At 36.3% G+C, this 22,597-nt stretch overlaps 1 protein-coding gene across 8 annotated transcripts in view; it reads right to left on the bottom strand.

Moving 5' to 3' along the window:
• CCSER1 (coiled-coil serine rich protein 1) overlaps positions 1-22,597 on the bottom strand; it is a 562,640-nt gene that overhangs the window by 324,655 nt on the left and 215,388 nt on the right. For all 8 annotated transcript variants that reach the window (XM_085545025.1, XM_015861337.3, XM_085545028.1 and 5 more), the window contains one exon: positions 6,642-6,852. In XM_085545025.1, coding sequence (XP_085401151.1) covers positions 6,642-6,852 — 211 coding nt within the window. The remainder of the gene's footprint in view (positions 1-6,641; positions 6,853-22,597) is intronic.

Below are 22,597 nucleotides of genomic sequence, written 5' to 3'. Positions count from 1 at the left end.
AACTGCAGGAGTTGGAAGGAACCTCAAGAGATCATGGAGTTCAACCCCCTAGCTAAAGCAGGTACCTAACAAAATACTTTAATAATGTCTAGCAAAATGACAAATAACAAATAGTGGCTACGTTTGTTAATATTAAATAACTTTTAGTGAATTATCTTAAAATTAAGCATCTTTTCTGCCAAAGAGAACACCCAGTTATATCCATTGACTTCCAATATCAGCAGCTACCCTGAAATAAGGTACCAGAATACACAGAGCAATCAGCTGAACAAGGGTATGTCAGTGGATACTTGCAAGTTAAAAAGTCATTTAATACCATAAAGTTAAATCCTCTCACTTTATCTAGTACATTTTTATCATTCGTTATTTAAATATATGGGTATATGCAATGTCAACAAACCATGAAATGAAGGAATTAATATTTTCCAGCATTAATTACTTGATAAAAGGGACTGTGTTAAGTGCAGTTGTTGAATACATCAGTAATGCTACACTGGTTAATTACAGACTTATTTAAAGGAAGAAAATCCACAGTATTTTATCGTTTATTGCACTTGCAATTGCTTCCAAAGTGGCTAACAAACAATATCAGTAAATGAAGTGCATTTCATAGTGCACTGCAGAAAATGCTTTCAATATCCTTAAAAAAACACCGTCCAAGGCCTATTCTATATTTCCTGGTAATCAGACTGCAAAGTATTGCAAACAACTCTCAGCTATCTTTTACTGTTTTCCATTAGTAGACTGCAAGTGCAGTATTAAAAAGGACTCTATAATTATGCTTATCTCACTGATGAGGTGAAAGATGCATGGGGAGAAGTAATGTAGCCAGTGATATTCTGACAGGCTAATTGCAGACTGAATTGTTTGACTTTGTCCCCCAAATCTCAGGCAAGTGTCATAGCCTTTTTCACATTAATTCTGACATAATTTTCCAAAGTTCTAATTTTTCAAACACAATCCAAAAACACTGTATTGGACACATTACATTTTAATGATAGCCACAGACTGCTGCAATTTCGCTCAGTAAAATAAATGATTAATTAGTAAAACACAGAATGCAATATATGTCCAGAGTGACTTATTCCTGCTCCTAATAGGAGCAATTAGCTTCAATTTCTAAAGCTCTATGGCCTGCATAGTGTTTTGCAGAGCAGTGAAAGAAGCCTGGCACAGCACTGAATAATTTATATTCAAAATTACACAAAAACATTGACAAAGTGTCTTAATTTTCAAGATTAGTAGCCAATACGGTCAGTTTTGATACCCTCGTAAAAATATACAGAAGTATAATTATATGTTGAAATTCTATTTATATCATAAAGCATATAGGTAACACATGATGTGTAGAAACAAGCCTAAATGTTGGCAAGTTTTCTTGAAGCTGGGACATTCAGTTTCAGCCCAAATTTTTCAATGCACTCAACATCTAAACTCTGAACAGAAACTCATCACCACTGACTAAACTGATTCTCTCCCAAAACAGTCAGGTTTTTTCCACCATGCTAATTTCAGCATAAAGACCCTCTTTTGCCAGGCACAAAACTGCAAATAGTTTTCCGCACGTGTCTCTGCTGGAAATGTTCTGCCAATGATTTCAAGAAAGGCCAAGCCATAAATGTCCCCTCAATTAGCCACCCTTTGATATTCTCTCTGTTAGTTATTGCTCAAACCATTAAAAGGTCACAGATGGAAATACTCCAGGTTTCACTTGACATAAAAAACAATATATACGATGGCTGCTCCTAAAGTAATGCATCCTATTTTATTTTATTTTTTTTTTATTATGGCCCATGACATCAGAGGTGAGTGTTGTTGGTATGGCAATAGAGGTTGAACATTCCTACCAATATTCCATTATGTCTTGTAGTCATGTGACAGATAGCAGCAGAGGAGTAGTCTGACAAAATGCTGCCTGACCTGGAAGTGCATATGAAGCAAGGTGTGGAATTTAATTCCTCCATGCAGAAAAAAATTGCTCGCACCAACATTCATTGATGCTTGCAGAACATTTATGGAGACCAAGCAGTGGATGTGAATACAGTGACGTGATAGGTGGTACATTTGAGCAGTGAGTCTCCTCCACTGATACAGATTGTTATGAATACGGCACACAGATTCTTGTTAGCTGCTTGCATAAATGCATAGCTAATGGTAGTAACCGTTGAAAAGTAGTGCTCTGTATCTGAGAATTTGCTCTATCGAATAGTGTTATAGTACTCTTTGTATCTTTTGTAGTGTCCATGCAAATAAATAGGAAGTATTGCTTTCAGAGCATCCTATGTAGTCTGGGAAAGTTACTTGGTATACATAATTACATATTTATTAATGTTAGTAGCAATAACTAACAAACAATCTACAGTTTTATTTTAAGATGCTCACTGATGGTATGCAAAAAATGCACACTAAAATGTAATAAAAGATATCACAGTATCACAGTCACATGCAGGTTGGAAGGGACCTTAGAGATCATCGAGTCCAACCCCCGGGATTCAAGCCTCCTGTGTAGCAGAGTGGCACTTCTACCACTTGCGCCATAGGGGGGATTCGAACCCGGGCCTCTGGTGTTGCAAAGTGGTGTTCTTTACCACTGCACCACCGGAGGCACCCAGCCTTTATTTAGAAAATAAATACAGCATATGGAAGAGGAAAGGAAATATCTTCTTCTGAATCAGAAGCCAGCTCAGAGTAAAGAAGCCCATCTGAAATTAAAGAATCCATTCCTAAGGGAAGGACAAACCTACCAATTTTTATTTTTGAATGCATGGAATTATTACTGAATAGAAGTCAGCACCAGGTAGACACCATGAGGACAACACTAACAAAAAGCAAACAAAAGACAAACTAACAAGCAAACAAAAAATAGTTCAATAGACCGAAATGGAAAGAAAAGGAAGACCAAGAAATATCTGCAAGTCACAGACGGGTTGCATGACAGGCTATATTGTCTTAAATTAGGAAATGACTTTTATCAAGCTGTGTTGCTAATTCTGCTAATGCTTTTTCAAAATACTTCTTTAACTTTGCAGGTCACAGGTCTTGGCTAGCCCACTTATTACAGAATTCCTTATCAGGAATAGAACATCCACAATAAAGCTACTGAATGGATTCAGAAATACTTTCTTGATTCACTTCTGCTGCATTACTGAGTTTCCTTGCGTCCTGCTTTTCCAGTCTATCTTCAGCATTGTTCAGTAAAGTTCTCAAAACATTTATGAGACTTACATAGCCAAAGATACAGAGAATTACAATTTGACATTTTCAAGGCTTCTGCACTGAAAGTGAATCTGTAATTAATTCTTCTAATCGAACAATCATTCATTAGTCTTTTACTAAATACATTACCCTAATAACATTCTCAATCTTGCAAGTTACCGCCATGTCATCAATTTCCCTTCTCATAATAAGACTAATAACAAGCTAAACTCACAGCTTTGTAAATCTGCAACACAGTACAGCATATATTGCACTCAGCTTTTCAATATCGACTGCTCAATTACAAACAACTGCAACAACAAAATAATTATATATTTTTTAAAATAGTACTACATTTTGGCAGATCATAATTAAGTTAGTAGTCAGAAACAGTTGTTCAATAAAGAGGTACACACTCCTGTAATTTGTTCTTCCCTAGAAAACACCAGCTATAAGAGAAAAACTACAGCTTTTATCTTCTGATAAATTGTACCATTTTTCAAATATAGACTGTATTATTTTATATTTTTAAAAGTAAATGAAAACATTTGATCTATTATTAATTCTAAAAATAATTATTTTTTACTATTACAGGAAAAAAATGTTTCACTCCTACGCTGTACAAACCTGCCAAACACTACATTCGCCTAAGACTAAAAATAGATGAGAATAGAGGAACAAATATTTCTTTTCTGTGTTTTAATTCCATACTGCACTGAGTTTGATTTATAATATTAGTTGGGGCAAAAGTGCTTTTTGGAAAAAGAGATTACATCTAGTTAGAATGGAAGTAAGATGCCTTCTCCATGGAAACTGCTTGCCACATATGCTCAGCTGAATTATTTGTCAGATTCTTCCTTCAGATGTTTCAATTTGATGGAATTATATTTTCCTAGAATCTCCCACTAATAATTTAAAAGTGACATAAATATATAAATGCCTGTATTTCTGAAGATAATAAAGTTGTGTCGCTCCAATACCAATTTCTTTATAACTTTCAAAATCATCTCTTCTTTAGTTGCTGACACTGTTCAAACCAGGCTACCTGTATTCCTTTAAATCATACTCAATTTCTGTCTCATTTCCTAAAACTTTAGAGTGTTTATAACATTTTCTGTGAACATTTTATTGTTACTCTTCTCCTACAGTTTTACCAAGAGTGATGCCCATTGTATAGTGAACAGGTTTGCCAAATCGTTTACAGAAATATGAAATCTAAGAAATTATGCTATTTTGCAGCATTCTCCATATCATTTCTGCCATTACTTCACTATACAGCTATCTCTGCTACTGTCAGAAATCACTCATTTATTTATTTATTTTAAAGCAAGAACAAAAACAACCAAGATACTAATAACAACTCAAGGCAGCAAACTGAGTTTGATCGATTAATTCTTTCTAACCAACTCAGATTTCGCTCCAGCTGTGTACCGGAACAATTGGTACTACTAGTAAGATATTCTACCTCAAAATCATTATTCAGCATCTCAAAAGTGCTGAAAAAATAGGGAGATAAATTACAGCACATACTTATTATAAATGCACAGCATATACACAATATCCAAGCAAAAGGCTGTTTTGATTTCATAAGGAAGGCAAGACAAAAAGAAAGGGAGAAAGACAGGATTATGTTTTGCATTGTATTATAGTCAGATGGGAAGACAGAAATTATATGGCAGAAAGGAAGAAGTGAGAGATCCAGTGAATAAGAAGAAAAAATAAAATCAGTATGAATTACATAGGAAGGAGTCAGTAACTCAGGTATATTAAATACTTTGAGTTCCTTTTGTGCAAATCATGTGATGAATGCTTTTAAATAAGAAGTTTGAGAAAGTACAACATACTGTCATGCATAAAATCCCAGGAGAGTCATACACAGGTGTAATGGAACTAGTTAGTCAAAAGTAAAACGGTTATCCTTATCCTTAAGGAATAAATGACTTTAAGCAAAACATAATTAATAGTCACACAATATGCTACCAATGCAACCAGATGAAGTACAAATGATATGTCTTGTAATATTACAATCCTTAATATTTATTTGCAATTTTAATGTGGTTACAAACCCTGCTCAGTGGACAGGAACACTTAAATCCACTCCATATCCCTACATTCTATGAGCAAGAACTGAGTGAGAATTAATTATTTCAATTCTGTATTCAGCAAAAGAGAAATCCACTGAGAAGCTCAATAGCATAAAGCTCCTTGTGAGCTGGGGGAAAGTGAATGGCATAGGTCTCAGCACATAGTAGAAACTTGCCATTTAGGAGAGCTAATGGACAACTACTATAGCAAAACTGCTGATAAAATTCTTCAGACAGTGGAACAATGGAACAATTGGCCGATCTTAGGAATGATTAGGAAGTGAAGGGGGGGGGAGGGGGGAGAAAAAAAAAAAGGAAAAGAAAAAAAAAAGAACTTATTAAAGCTTTATTTAAGTGTCTCAGACAAATGTCAGTTCCTCATGTGATGAAGTTGCATCAGTAAAAATTCTGAATATAACCTAAGTAACAAGCTTGCAATGATGTAGTTGAATATTGGCATGGTTGCCCCAAGAAGCTGTAGAAGTTCCATTAAGGTACCCCATTTGTACTGAAGAGTAAAATGGGCAAGCCCCGCGCTGAGCAGCAGGTTTGCATCTGCCTAGAATCCTCTGCACCTAAGTTACCCTGCAAAGTCTATGAATGATACAAATAAAATTAAAAAAAAACATTTTTGTAGCTATCAAAGAACAAGCATGCTCTAGTGCACTAACATCAAGATGAAAACTTGTCATAAACTGATCTGAGTCAAATTTGCACAGCTGAAAAAAAAAGGGGGGGGAAAAAAAGAAAAAAGAACAAACACAAAAATGATTTGATTTATTCTAAAAACAATGCAAAAGGTGATTTTCAAAGCAACAGTAGCAGTCTAAATGAGAAGCAGAAGTATATAGCAGAACAGAACAAGTCAACACTCTTAAAATTAATATAAGAACTATGAAATCTGATTTCATCTGCCATTTATAAGGCCAAGAGAGTAACCTTTAGCTTTAGTACTTCCACTTAGAACAATTTTCCTTTTTCATCTCTTCTCCGAATAAACTGCATGTGACTCCATACTGAATAACAAATGCAGTAAAAAAAAACTGTAGAGCCCCAGAATAAGAGAGGAAGACAATACAATTTGTTTTGATCTAAATCAATCCACCACCTTTCAGGTGAAAGCTCAAGAACAGCTTTATACTCTGCACACCAAGATGGCAGTATCTGTTTGTCTCGTTCTGCTATTGTATAAACTTTCTGACTTTAACCACGCTGGGGCAGAGCTATTTATATTTCTGCATCAATTCCATATATTCAAAACATATTATGAGACATCGAGTTCACAAACTCTTCTGACCTTCTTTTGCTGCTTAGCTCATTAATGCAGAAAGCTATTAATTTAACAAATGAGTGAGCAATTACCTCCTGAAGAACCCTCTTCATTTTCAGTAGCAGTGTCTTTACAGCTGTGCAATCTTGCAGCATCAGTCTGAAGGGCAAAGATTCAATGCCTCCGCCTTCTTCCAGACCAGTAAAAGGCCACTCCATGGATGGGCTGCCAGCCAGCTGGCTAATACGGGGATACCTGGCTTCTCCTTGTTCTACGTCTTTTGACAGTTTCAGAGACAGGTTCCTTAAAAGAGAAAACAGAAAGATCAACACTGAAATGAGAATGAAAATAAAGAATACAACAAATGTTATCCTTTAACAGAAGTAATGTTAAAAGACACATTACACATTCACTTTTTGAGCCTGCTAGCATGAATGGCCCTTTATATATACACAAGACCATATGGTGTTAGCAATGAAATATGCATTTAGAAATTCACTATTTTCTACAGGAATTAGGACAATGCTATCCCAAGCTCTTCAGAAGAAAGACATTTTGATACAAAATATCCTATGGGCAAGGCTGCTGTGACAATTTTCTTTCAGTTGTGCTGAAAAATGATAATCGTATGCACTTTGAAAAGCTAAATCACGTTCTTCCATATGCTTTGACTTAGAAACTCAGACAGAAAGGAAAATCACTAAAAAAAAATACTCTCTTCTAGGCTAGCCCAGTGACATAAGACAAACATAACCTTCTGTAAACTGGAATTTGAAATTTAATTCATTTTACTCTCTCTTAAGTTTAGTTACCATTGAAGCTATATAAGCAGAACACAAAACAAAACAGCATTAAGCTGTAGTTGAGAATCCACGAAAGGCAACAGAAAAATTTTGAAAGATTTAGAAATAAAGGAATACCATTTTGCTTTTTACACCTGAAATCCTGTTTTGCGTATATATTATCTTCCTTTAATATCATGTGTTTAATAACATGTGTCAGACTTCGCTATGCTGGAGATTGTCTAGCAGATCAACAAGACCAACAAGGTAGTGTAGCACGCAAGTTATGAGAAAAGACTGAAATGCTGCCCAGTTTTCCAAAGCGAAAGAAAAGGGAATCTCACTGGACAAAGCAGTACCCACAGTGAGAAGGTTCAGATATGATGGGACCAGACAATCCTTGGGGCTACACAGTACAGGATGAAAAGGAAATGATGGAAGCCAGAATACAGGAAATCAATTAGGGATCATGTTATTTATTTACTCACTTATTGCCATGAGGGCTGCCAAACACAAGAACAGGGAACCTGAGAATGTACGGAACCTCCATCCTTAACCATATTCATAATGATAGGACAAGAACCCTCAATAAGCTGCTCCAATCGGACCTGCTTTGAGCTGAGGCATGGACCAGAAACCTGCAGAGGTTCCCTGCCACCTCTATGATCCAAAGGCCACAGATTCAATCAGCCAAACCCAGCCAGAATTAGCCAAAAGTTTAACAGTGCAGTGCCAAAAAATTTAAAGAGATTACTTGACGTTTTAATAGAACAGAATGGCAACCAAAATGGTCATGAAAGTAAACACAGCCTCGATGTTGCACCTATTTTATTTTTGAGCAGTAGGAAAAAGGACAAATCTCAATGGGGAATGAATCTGAGAAAGTTGTTACACTGTGCAATGGAGTTTTATTAATAACTAGTAAGTTACAGAAAGGTTATAACTGTAATGTACAATGCCTGTATATATACTAATTTCACTATAATTAAATATATTAGCATATGTAAGGACAATTATTATTATTCACTTTTTAGCAGTCTGTGAGGAGAGGACAAGGGGAAATGGCCATAAACTTGAGCATAGGAATTCCCGCACCAATATGTGAAAGGAACTCTTCACAGTGAGGGTGACAGAGCACTGGAACAGGCTGCCCAGGGAGGTTGTGGATTCTCCTTCTCTGGAGATACTCAAGACCCACCTGGACAACTAAGTGTGTAGCCTGCTGTAGGGGGCCTGCTTTGCACGGGGGCTGGACTTCATGACCTCTAGAAATCCCTTCCAGCCCTTCAAATTCTGTGATTCTGTGATCATACATTTATTGTATACTTCCAATTTTCTCCTCCATTGGAATTTTCATGTTACAAAACTGATTCTGAATCTTAAGTGCTGGCATCCTCGGGAAGAACAAGGACATTTTTCTAAGTGCAGTATTCTTTCAAGTTAACTTTGGTTTCATTATAACCACACGCAAAAAAGGATTAACGTGATTTCTTATAACAAACAATTTCTAGTGCCATGCCAACAAATGGAAATATATATATATATCTTCTGGAATTATTTTTATAGATTTTTAATATATATTTTGCGTGCTGTGTAATGTACATTAGGGACTGAGTGTCAAGAAACTGACCAAAAAAGGACATAGACAGATTGCCCTTATGGCCAATGGAAATAATTTTTTCTAATGTAGGGTTTTCAACACTCTGACACAAGAATTAAATTACAGCATTTTAATTTTTAAAATATATTTAAACAACTTTCTGAATTGAATAGTTTGTGTCTTTTAAAATAATAATCTGAAGCAGATGGTAAAGGTGCAGTTGACAGAGGGATATTAATCCATTACTGATTCATAGCTTTTATTAAAGAAGCCTCAGGTACAAATCATGCAAAGAAAAATCATCTCAACAGAAGTTTCACAATATAAGTCACCCTTGAGGGGATTATAAAAAAAATCGAAGCCATTTTCAAACTATTGAAATCTCCACTTGAGTAAAATTTATGAAGCCTAAAAAACACACTATTTGAGTAACACAAAACAACAAAGTCCTCTTTTTTTTCCTGCCCAATGCCTGCAGACTGGGAGATGAAATATTGTTTATAATATTCTGCATCTTCATATGGCAAGACCCACCAAAGCCCCATCTTCATGAAGGCATCTCTTACAGTATGTTCTAGGAAGAATTTGGCATCAACAGCAATATGCAGCTTCCCATGAGACTGGACAAACCAACAGCACTCTTGGAGAAGTATCATTCTCTGCTACATGGAAGCAATGCAATGTTTCAGTATGAAATGTATATCTTGAATTTCACCAAGTCTTAATTACAACTGAAGAAGATACTTTCAATGACTTAATTGGGCAATATGCTGATCTCACACTGCTCAACACACAAAGTGACTGCCTTTTCAAGTACAGAACTAAAATATGGAAAGAGTCATACAAAGACATCACAACCCACAGCTATAAGTTTAAAATCTAACTCAGCTGCCACTGAGAAATGGATGCTCAGAACTGGCACACAGTGAGTGCTTGCATTGCATAGTACCTCTGAACCACCTGAGTAGAGTATAACTTATCTCTGAAAATCACAATCTGGTGCAACTCCTTTTACTTGCAGCTGGAAAAAGCTCATCTAAAGTTCATTTTAGAACTGATATTTCATCAAATTCCTCATTAGCAATGTCCAGGTGGTCTATTACTATGGTAATCCACAACAACTCATCTCAAAGCAACAGTGGAGATTTTGCAGGGAAAAAAACCTTGTTAGTAAAATTAGAAAGTTTCCCTATCATAAGCGGACAAACATCCAGCTTGCATGGGCTGTACCGAGTAAAGAGAAATAGTTCTGAACCAATACTTGATTACAGTTCAATAATGGTTATACACCCAAGTCAGGGCTGGCTGCTCAGTGAGGAGTGTGGGGCTAATCACTGCCTGTTTCAGCTTGTTCACATAACACCTGTGCCTCTGAGGCTGGAGAAGCAGTCTCTAGTAGTTAATCAAACTACACCACAAAATGTTCCCAGGCAGCAGAACTCAACAGCATTAAAGCACATCTGAAATGTCCTGGCCCAACCCAATTATTGCTCTTTCAATAATTCCCTAGTACGGTTTGGTTGCAAGTAGAGTTTGTATGGATGTTAGTGATGTAGAAGTATCCTGAAGAATGATCCTACATAGACATCACTTCAGATCCGTCAGCATAGCTGTGGATTCTTTGCCTTGAGGCTTGCTTGAAACCCAGTCAGACTTTTGGGCAACAGAAAAGCCAGGTTTCTTCAGAAAAGTCCAAACCAAGGTTGGAGCGGCAAATTAATTACAACTGAGAAGATGGGAGGAAGCAGCTCTCAACTTCTTCCCTGATAACAAGTGATTCTCATTTGCTGTTTGATGAAGATCAAAGTCTGAGAGAGGCTGTAGTTACAACTCTGCCTATGCCTCTAGATGAACACCACAGAATAATAACATAATTCATATTGATCAAGCAGGATAAACCTGAAGCCTGGGGAACTGTACAGCTGCATGTTTCATCTACAGGGACCACAACTGGTAACTGAGAAAAGTAAGTTTAATGTCAATACAATTAATGTAATCATAAGATTTTAAAAGCCAAAGAAAATCTGTCACAATTTTGTAAACTGAATAAAGAGTGAAAACCTGTGCAACTTGGTGGTGTTCTGAGCTTACTGCCTTGTTTCTGTTTTGTCTGTACATACCAACTGAACACCAGAAACATATTTCTTCATTTTGAATGCATTAAAAAAAAAAAAAAAAAGACACAATATCCACATTATCCACGTTTAGTAAAATGGCAATACCAACAAGACAGAGCAGTTCAATTTCGAAACTAATCTTTAATGAAATAGTGAGAGAGCATTAAAATAATCAGTCAGTGACTCTTAGCATTTTAATAGCCTCTATAAATCCAGTGTAACTGTGTGTTAACTCAGGAATAGATATGACTGTGCTTCAAAGCTGCTTTCCCTTAATAAGGTAAAACAAGAATAGTTTTCTTATTCCAAAGCATCCTTAAAGGGTTTTTACTGTAAAAGAGAAAGACCCACAGATGTGCAACTTGAGCTAATTTTAGTAATTTTTCCCTTCTTACTGATCCACAAATCAATGTTTAGAAGAGCTTATGGTAATTTGGACTTTACTTACATAAAGATCCCCAGATTACACGGAGTTTAATCTTCTTACTTTTCATCAGCAATGCTCAAGATGTGGCTACATCAGAGTTAGCCTAAGTCCCACACAGTCTGAACTTCTTGATACCAGCTTAACTGAACAGAGAACATGAAACTCTGCAGGCATCAGGAAGGCTCCACAAGCTGAGCAAAGGACTCCAGCCTTAATGGAAAAACTGAACACAACTCGGGCATATCTTCTGAAGCAGCAACTCAGAGAGGAGTCAAGGAGGATAAAAATTTCCAAACTCCACACTCACTTCCACGAATGGGTTGCAATACTGTGAAGATGAATACATAACCCCAACATAAATACTTGGTTAATTACTCATATTATCATTTTATGTCATCAAATCTTTACACTTCACCTTGTCCAGCCTCCTCACCCAGTTTCTCAAAATTACTTCTGTTCTAACAGAGAATGCTTCAAAAGTTAAAGAGATGACAACTGAGAAAATTAAACTGCACTATGTCATAAGGTACATGTTGTCTGACATTTTACAGCTTTTAGAACCATATATCATTTACTGGTACTCTGATGCTATGACTTTTCAAGGTCAGCCTTTTGGAAAAAAAGATATTCAGTATCTGTCATTATCAAACTATGCACCCACACATGAATGTGCACACAAACTGTAATAGCTAGTGCTTCTATAAGTTAAAAGACTGTCAGCCTTTACCATTATAATTCCTTTTCTTTCAAAAGCTTATATCACAGCCATAAAGATTTCCTTTAGGCTAGAACTTGGCAATCATGAAATATGGAGTCAAATTTAAAAAGAAAAAAAAAAAATGTTCTCCATTTTTCAGCTCTTGCCAAAGTATATCTCATATAAGGTCACATCAAGCATTTCTTTTCTTTCTCTGCAGGAGACAAGAGCTCTGCTTACATTCCCAGATCTAGCACACAAAAACATAACACTTGAGATCTACGTCCTTTTCCTCCTCTAGAATCTATTATGAAAATTTAAATATGATACAACTAAGATAATGTAGTACAAAGCAGTGATGAGATAATGTACAAACAAATAGCTCCTTGGAAAAGACCAGTGGGGCATATTTAATTTCAAGTGGTATCACAGCAGTAGTAAATAGAGTATTACAACAAACAAGAAAACACAAATGAGTACACTTAGTTATGTATATTATATATATGTATGTATATATATCTATATATATATAGATATACATATGCAAGCAGTTACTTGTATTACATTTCTGATTCAGATATAAACAAAATAAGCTTTTACCTTTAAACTGAACAAAGGATAAATCTGTGTAATCAAATGTAATTCTGGTTGGACACTGTTCCAGGAAAGCTAGAGATACTATCTTTTCCAAATCTCACTCCAAATGCTCTCCTTACCTAACCCACTCAGCTGATTTGGGATTAGAATAACACAAGCTTGATCTAGCTCTTAAAGAAGGCAGGTATACTAGTGTGCCAGGCAAGTTTCTACAAAGTTGAGAAAGGGAAGAGTACATCTGTTCTGTTATTGCCACCTTCTACACAAAAATATTCTTCCTCATCATTGTTCTCTGCTTTAAATTGTTGGAATTTGCTTTGAGAAACTGCAAATGTAGTAAATGACTATCAAAGATCGGTTAAAGCAAAAGTAATATTTGGATCTTTTCTATGGATAGTGCCAGCCAACAAAGCAGAAGTAAATAGCATTTATCCAGGCATTTGTCACCTGTGTAAAAGACTGGGAGCTTCACAGGTGCCAGGAACCATGAGCCTTCCAAAGCCTCCACTTCTTCCTTGAATACCACTCTGCTCAACACATCCACTTGCAAAATGCCACTGGTAGAGAAGCCAATAAATTATTAAAAACAAATTCTCAGCTATATATGGACATGAAACCCCGTAATCTAGGGACCTCTGGGGCATGAGTTCCTTGTGAGTGTCCTCCCAAGATACTGGAGGGCTTGTATTCATTCAGGCAAGTTTCACTTAGAAGGCAGGTGTTGCAGTATGCACATTGGGATTTTAATTAGTGAAATTATACCCCTCTAAAAGCATGTCTTTGTTAAAAGACTTTAGAGATCAAACAAAAAGAAAACAAACTAATTAATGTGTAAGCTAATCTAATTACTTTGTTCTTACATGATATATTCAATCACACAGTGCCATAGCAGAAACATATTATTTTATCGTACTGTACAAGTAGCCCACCTGCAGGAGAATTCTCAGACTGAGCTAGCATGGTCTTCTGTGCTTTTGATTTTGATTGTAAATAACTCGTTCAAAAACTAACCCAAATATTTAGTCCAACTTGACTAAAACAGCACAGCAGCACTCCTGTTCTGCACTCTTACAGAACAAAACTTTCCTCCTCCTTCCCTTCCCCCACAATGCAATGTGGTATAACAGAGTAAAACTAAACAATTGGCAAATTGAGGCCCAAGGCAGAGGAAACAGAATTATTCAGTACAGTTGAATACAAAGATCAGATCTCTGAAGGCTCAGATCTCTGGATCATATTTAAATATGTCTAAATATTTATTTGTATTCCAGCACACAGAAGGAAGTAGTGTGTAAAAACTCAACAGTAGCACTGAGCTGTTTGTCTCTTACAATGTTTCTGTTGATGTGTTATTTCTTGATCTGTGAGTGCTTGTGAACTATACAACACCAGAAGATTTGTCCTCTTTAAAAATCCTCATCAATAAGAGGAAATTACGTCTCCTACCTTTTAAGTTTCCTTTTTTTTTTCTTTTCTTTTTTTTTTTTTTTTAAGATAGTCACATAAAAATTAAATGCATTTTTGAGTTGTTTATTCTCTGATTGTTACATTCTCAACTCCAGAAACTCTACTTGAATTACCTGAATAACTGGAGTTACTGTAATTGCTTCTTGTTTGCAACACCAGGCCAGTTTAAGGTTGCATATAACATGAAGAGCAGTATTCTGCAAAATGATGCAAGTTTAGGAAGGGAGCATCTCATTCCAATTTAATGTTTCTGAGAAACATTAAATTAAGTAAGAGTAATCAATAATTTTAGTAGCCAATTTTGCAAAGTCTTTGTCAGAAGAGTGTTATTAACAACATACAGCCCTAATAACTGCTGGAGCATGTTTTAAAACTTGCTTCCCAGTGCTCCCTCTAAATCGAGATACAATTGGACTCCCATATATTCCTAAGGCACTTAGCAATACCTCATCAGCTTTTGGATTTAGCTGTTTGGGTTTTTTTTGAGAAGAGAAAACTGGCATGAAATGGCATTTTCTAGCCTGTATTGTTGATGCAAAAAGCCTGATCTAATAACATCTATGGATTTTGAAAGTAGAAGACCAGGCTCAAAAAGTATGCCTGAGCACATACAGATCTGGTGCAGTCTTTTAATTTCAGCATCCCTTGACTTATGACTCTTATTCTTCTGCGTTGTTAGTGCGAGGCCATCCTCCTTCCCTTGCTTTCAGGGCCAGAAATCCATTGGAGACCTGTATTAGCATACATATTACTGTCCATGCTAACATTCTCCATATTTCACACATAAAAACTTGGAAACTTTTTAGGGTGTACATCCATCAAGAGGAAAGTTGTCACAGAATTATTCATGGGAGACTGGCAGACAGGGAAAAGAGAAAGGGATTGTTTAGGATGAGGTAACGGATGAAAATCAATCAGTTCACTGTCATTAGCAGAATGTTTTTAATTTTCTTTTCTTTTTTAAACATAAGAGTGGAGTGGGCTTCATTTGTTTTTGTTTTCAATAAAAGTTCTTTGTCTTATGCACTTGAACAAGAAATTAGACACTTCAAGAGCAATTGAAACGCAAGGAGAAGCAAAGATGCCTAGAGTACAGACCTTCTTAAGGCTTAGACTCAATTAATCTGAAGTTTCTCTGTTTTAAGACTCCTGTCACAGATTCAGTACAAACTACAACAGAACAGATCATGTCATGAAGGGAATTCTCTGTCGGGAATTTGGGTGGGTGTTCTCTCAAAGGCTTTCACTGAAAGTGTTGCTACCTCGCTCCTGGAGCCATCCCTCTGTTTCCAACATAGGCAAATGGCAGTGTTATCTCATCATTGCTTTTGTGCACACTGAAGGGTGTCTGACATTTAAAGCAGATAACATTGGCTGGTAGCAAAGGGGAAGGTTTCTATTCACAGTAAGCTGCACAAACAGTGATCACTATCTTTGTTCAATTGTCTTTGAAACAAAGCCCAGAATGCAAATGTCTGCTATGTCCAAAAAAGGAAAAATGATAAAAGTCTTCCCCTTAGGCTGTGACACCTCCCATGAGAGATAACTTTGTACTGGTGAATGCAGTGAAGAGTACTGGTCAAAAAGAGCCGAAGTTCATTATTTTCTCATGGGACTGGCACATGCTATAACACTGTTTCTCACTTTAGTTTGCTACAGACAGTTCTGTAGTGTGAGCAGTCAACAATGCAAAAGAGAGGAGTATGGGACATCCCTCACTTGACTTTTTGATTCCATCTCTTTGGCATGCCATCCCTTGTCTCTGCACCTGCATCTCCCCCCACACTATAACTCCTGGCCTATCAAAACTACAGAGCTTTTTCCACAAAGAAAGGTGATTATCTCCATTCACACACTCCCAGGATACTACCTTTCTTGTCCTGGGAGAATGCATGCAAACAGCAAAATAAAACAGTATAATTAAATATAGTTAGACTGAACTAAATTCTGGCTGACCTAGAAGATCCTTTGACAGTCATTGGTATGAAGGTGTCAACAAGACTCCAAGCATAATCTGCAGGTTTTTCTCCTTTCCAAAAAGGCCAGTGTCTATCTTTTGCTGAATTAACTTTTCAACTTGGCAGGGGTCATTCAAACACAACACTTGCCAGCAAAATTTGCCAGCGGGCAATCAATTATCATTTTCTTTAGAAATATTTTTATTCGCTCTAGAAGCAGCATTCTGAAATTTTAGTATCACCTAGATACCAAATCCTAAATTCCTAGATCAGAATGCAATTCAAGCAAAATCAGTTCTAAATTATTTTACAAACTCTGTAACATTATAAATGAACTTAGGGGAACTGAATGCACAGTGAAGAATTCACTAATTAATGCTTGTGGTTACTCCTTCACCTCATCACTCCCGAATAAAGCCTTTCACAGGAATAACAGAGACAAATAAATCACCCCAATTAAATGAAGAAGAAGAAAAAAGCAAAAAAACATCAAACAAACCAGTAAGCCAGGCGATTAACACATTCACGTGTGTGTCAAAACATGGAAGAGCTAAGCCAAACCTACTGGTCCTCTGAGTAGCACCTAGAAAGCTTTCCAGATTTGTGGTGAAAGGTACGGGACCTTCATACATTCTCTCTTCACGATAAGCCTCAAAGAGTTTGACATGAAAGACTTTCATGCTGCAAGTCATGAAAACTTGCCACAGTATAATAATAATAAAGAGAAAATTTGAAAACGTAAAACAAAAGGCAAGGGAACATTCACTTCATTTTTAAAGCAAACTACGCAAGGATAATTGAAGTTGCAATTCCAGAAGCCCACTTTTGTACAAATTGTGATCAGTTCACTTACAACATAACAGAACCCTATGTATTCTCCAAGGAAAGTTAAGCTATACAAGAACAAACGACAGTCCCTTCATAACACCAACCAGAGAAATCACTTGGATATTTTTTACAACTAATGTAATTATTGTGGCAGCCACTGAAAAAGGTAAAAGTTTTATGAAAGAAAGACAGTGTATCTTATTTAGTCTCTTCTACTTTTCATATTCATCTTGCTTGGCTGATTAAGAGCGACAACAATTGATGTTATTTCTATAGATGGCATTTTCCCCATAGCATTATTTAAAAGAATATTCTGAGTGTTCTATACTTAATTACTTTATTTCCAATTTTGTAGTTGCTGCACCTTGAAAAGTTTGGTATTACATTCAGCATCAAATTGTTATACTTCAAAACGGTGAGTGATACTACAGTTGAAAATGGCAAATAACCAAGGTGATAAGATTGCAGTTTCTCACCATGATGGATGTATTTATGTTTCTCAAAGTATCCATCTCCATGGTCATATAAAAAAAAAAACAGTGAAAGCAGTGAAACGCTGTAAAATACATACACATAGTTTATACAAGACACTTGGAATTTAACCAAACAAATCTGCAACAAAAGTTGTTTTATTTCTAAGCCCAAAAGGCGACCAATAGAAACCAAAAGGTGCAAAATGAGTATTAGAGATATATGGTAGTTGGCAACTTGTCATTTTGTCAATATCTGATACATACTCTCTTTTATTCCTGATTTTCTCACTATAAACAACCAGAGCCTTGGACAGGTTTACTGCTCATTATAGGACACATAAATTAAACAAACTACAAAAATCAACTTGCTGCTGAAATGCTAATTTCTCATTATAAACTTGAAGAAATCTCTAAAAGATTTTAATACTACATTGCACATCTCTACGCTGCCCAGCTAAACTAGGAATACACATACTTACAATTTACAGTTACCACCTGGGGCTTCTGCTCCAAAATGAGAAGTAACTGGGCTTTTAATAACTTAATATAGGCAAGAATTCTACTTTATGCCCCAGTTTAGGATGGCACATTTCATCATTACACTAAACTATTGAAATGTGAAAAGAAAGTACTGAGCTTCTCATTAGCACTACTAGCAATAGCAGCAATTTTCATGGTAGTTATACATCCAATTGCTGGTCATAACACATAAAATATATCCTGAGAAGTTTTAGAGAGGATGGGAAATAATGAAGGACAAAAGTATATGGAAATACTGTTGAAGGGCATCATCTTTCCAGCCTAGGGGACACTATTTCACCTGTGTTCCAGTAGTCTATTTCTGTGCACATTCATTCATGTTCCAGCTCAGAAGCAGATCAAAATCAATTTCATATTCTGCTGAGGTATTTCAGAGTTTATCACAGTACCTGTGTAACTTCAACTGTGGTCTCACCTGACTCTCTCCACTGAATTTCAAATTTTAACATCTAAGTGGAAAAAAAAATGCCATTTTCAGTTAACTTTCCTTAAGTGTTTGAAGCCTCTAAGCAGAGTCAAGGCAAGGAACATAAAAAATGAGCTATCTTCTTTTACTAAAAAACATGGAGAGTAGGGGCAGCTCTTAGACTGGGAATTGTAGGGTTCATCCCCTGCAAGCACATCAGTGGGTCAGCTCAGCCAAGTGTTTTTGAATCCCCTTGTGTTAAAGGCAGATAGCTCCAGAACATGCACTGGCACAAAACCCTACACCAGAACATGTGCCTGAAACAGCATTAATGGGCAAAGGGAGGTAAGGAAACAATGAAGCCATCCTAGATAAAATCTATAAGAAATGCACCAGCTCTAGGATTGAATTAATCTTCATTTATTTTTTTAACGGATAATCTGAAGCTCTAGAAGAGTATTCTCACTGAATGTTTTTACTGCTTCCATTTTATGGTTGCAGTAAATCTGATTAAAATTTAGATGAGTAAGAGAAGGAGCTTTGTGTAGCAGAACACTGGGATCTACCTGACATGATAAAGGGTATTACTAGTGAAGGAAAAAAAAAATAAAAAACTCAAGATTCGTGTGAAGATGTTATCGTGTGGCTTTTACCTCATACTTGCACAGCATCTCAATTCATTTTATCCACTGCAAGAGGTAATTAACACTGGTTCTTGAATGACTGAACAACCTCGTACATGTACAAACTGCACTTAGGTAGAGAGCAGAAGAATAGGTGTGTGTAGCTGAAAAATACTCCATTCCTCAATGACTTGTATGTGAAGGCAGAGGGCATAGAAGAGAAGCCATCATCTTCTTTTGTAGTCCAAATCCCCCAATCCCTTCATTGCACTTGTTTTCAAGTGATGAAGCCTTTCAAATGGATGAAGAGAAGAGTATTCTGCATTAGAAATCACTGGGGCAGTAGAGTCATAAAGAAATAGAAATATTGTTTGGAGAAGTAAGTGGCCTTTTCTTCTACTCCTGAAACAGAGCTGCTTATAAGCAAAGAAGAACACCAGAGCCTATTCTTCCATTTTAATCTTCTTTACAGTCGTGTGATGACAAGACTTGCAGTGCTCTGAAAATCCTACCAAGAGCAACACCACATCACCAGTTCACTACTCACAGCTGCTTCCTCATAAAAATAATGACTGGAAAGACGAATAAACATTAAGACAGGCATCTCATAAGGAAACAGAGAATAGAAGCTTAAAAAAAAAACAACATTTTCACTGAAGCACTAAAAAATAAATAAATACATTATGAACAATTCATGGAAAAGAAAATCAATAACTGAAAAAATGGAATTTACAGTACAAGCAATTTTTATCCAACATGACAGTTCTGAAGAGCTACAGAAATAAACTGTAAATATGTATAGTATAGAAAGTACCCAGTGATGCCAGCCAGCTGGATAGACACATATATTTGTGCCTTATCTATCACCCATGATCACCTAAAATCCATGAAGAGAGAATGATGATCCCGCTTCACAAGCTGCACGTCCTGATCTAATAGTCCAAGCACACATACATGGCAGGATAAAGCAGACTAAATGTAAGTAGTTCAGGCTCAGCTCCAGTTTAGCATCAGCACTGATATTAAAGTAGTTACAAGTAGCACAAATGAGAACTGCAATGCAAGTACACAGTTGAAGGCCAGTCCAGACGGACAGACAGCAACCCAAACAGGAGATAAAGATAAGCCCAAAGCAAACTATGGATTACTGCCACCTGCATACTGATGGAAAACTCAGGCCTAGACTTAAAGTTTCTTGCTAATGTTCTCTTGAAATTTTGTGTCGGGGATTGAAAATGGAACCAAGAAATTTCAATGAGACAAGTAGATTAACTAGTGAAAATTGAACTCATTTGTTCTTGGTTAGTGCTTGTACTTGAATGAAACAACGGGAGAGTTGAACTGGCATTTTTGTAACTGTTCAGCCCAAAAGGAAAAATAAGGAAGAATCCCTGGTAAGATTCTCCAGTTCTCTTCAGCACTAATTTATCTGTAGTCACTGCTTTTGCAAACCCATTACTCCCTGATTTACTTCAACTTAATATAAATAGTAGAAAAGCAAATAAGCATTCCTCAAGAAAAGGGGTGTGGAAAAAAAAAAAAAATCATTAAAAACATATTAAAAAAAAAACAAAAAACCAACAACAGAAAATACTAATTAGGACTACAGAGAGCTGACCTGCACCAGGAATCAGTCCCCTTCTCATGCTATCAGAGTAGGCTTCTGTAAGACATCTCTTCCACAGATAAGCTCTGCTATGTTGCTTCCTCAGGGAAGCTGCCTTTTGGAAAGGATAAAGTCTGACTTAAATCTGTTCTTTCATTTACCTGTGCTACATTGTTTGATGTGGTACTGAAATCATAGCCTGAAGCTTTCCCTCCTTAAGATAACTTTCACAATTTTTTTATGCCTAAGTCTAATTGTTTTTAAGAATGTAAACACTAAGCCCATCCTTCTGCCTGTGAAGTTAATCAAAACATAGTCTCTCAAACTCATCTTTCCCAAATGAGCTGTATAATAAACTCCTACTTGCACAGTACAAATAATAGTATGAATATAACTCCTACCAATAGAAACAAAACATTTGACAAATGAAAGTGCACTACTGACCTAACATTTGGTGTGCGTAGTACCTTCCCTATTCTTTCTTTTTTGTCATTTTTCCTATTACAGCAATCACATCAATCTTCTGGGTGCGCTGTAATACTTGAACACATATCTAGAAAGACTCAATCATATGTTTTTACTTCCTGAGAAGTAAAAGAAGTAGGAAAGCAAAAAGATGGAATATAAGTTATACACCATTCTTGCATAGGTAAAAGCTAAATAATGTGTTTTTTTGTTTGTCTGTTTGTTTTTAAAGATAAATAACGTAAGGGGTAAGGGAAGAAATACATGTACCAAGCAGCTTAGAAAATTCAGTAAGAAGCTAGTTATTATGGCAGTCTTAATTGCTTTATCAGGAAAATATTTTCCTTTGTTGAAGCAATTAATGGCAGACCACAGTGTTTCTTCCGAGAAATGCCATATACACCTGTACTTTAAACTTCTGTAGAAAACATTACCGCATACAAGCAATAACATGAGCCACTCTGTACAATCTCATTCTGAATAAAATCCAATGATCTCACTTCATATAATGCGAAAATCCTTCCCAACAGTTAATATTTTCATAAAGAGTTCAGTCTCCACAGTCAGAAAAATTTAAACCCCTGAGGGAACTTCTGAAGCATAAACAGGATTAAGATTTCTTGATGCTTTTTATAAAACGTATTTCATACCCCTAAGAAGGAAAATTTCAGAGTATGAACAGTTCTCATACATCTTTTCTATGCAGATGCTTTCTCTTTTTATCCCAAAGCACAAATACAGTATAAATAGGAATGACAGAGTTTCAGCCTTCATAATGTTCGTTTATAAAATAAATATTAAAGATCACATAAAGGCACATTTGCCATCATCATCATAATGTACAGCAGACAACAGGCTTTGGTTCACTCCCTACGGAAAACGAGCCAAACATGCTTTTCTTTATAAAGCACATCACTGAGAAATTCAAATCATGAAATCTTTGTTCTCCTGAATGCAAATTGCCTGCTCAGTATTTTGTGCCAGAAGGGCTTGCAATGCCAAAAGGAAAGCAGTCAGGAGGAAAAGAAAGCAGCAGGAAGTGGAATGTGAATTTGGTGTTACTCTAAAAGGCACAGAATATATTTAAAATGTAAAAACAATGAGACACTCAACTGGATACACTACCGCTGCAACTACCAGACATGGTATGTGTCTCTAGAACTGGGGCAAGCATAGTAACATTGCTGCCCTTCCTCCAACATGGGGCTTACAAGGGCAACAGGCACACTGAGTTGTGGTAAAATACCAGCAATGAGTGCCTGCTGGCAATCTCTTCGCTTCCTTCAGTAACACACCATGAGCAGACATGGTCACATATGTTTGTATGAACAATTTCCACCAGAACCACTCTGACAGAAAATTATCCTCCTCAAGCTACACGTCAGTTTACCCTTAAAAGAGTATGGCAAAATTAAAATTAAAATTTAAGGAAGAGACAATAGTAAAGAAAATGACCTTTTTC

The sequence above is a fragment of the Coturnix japonica genome, chromosome 4, assembly GCF_054131305.1.
Source record: "Coturnix japonica strain WE chromosome 4, WE-NBRP24, whole genome shotgun sequence".
Classification (NCBI taxonomy): Eukaryota; Metazoa; Chordata; class Aves; order Galliformes; family Phasianidae; genus Coturnix; species Coturnix japonica.
This window is presented reverse-complemented; position numbering and strand designations above follow the sequence as displayed.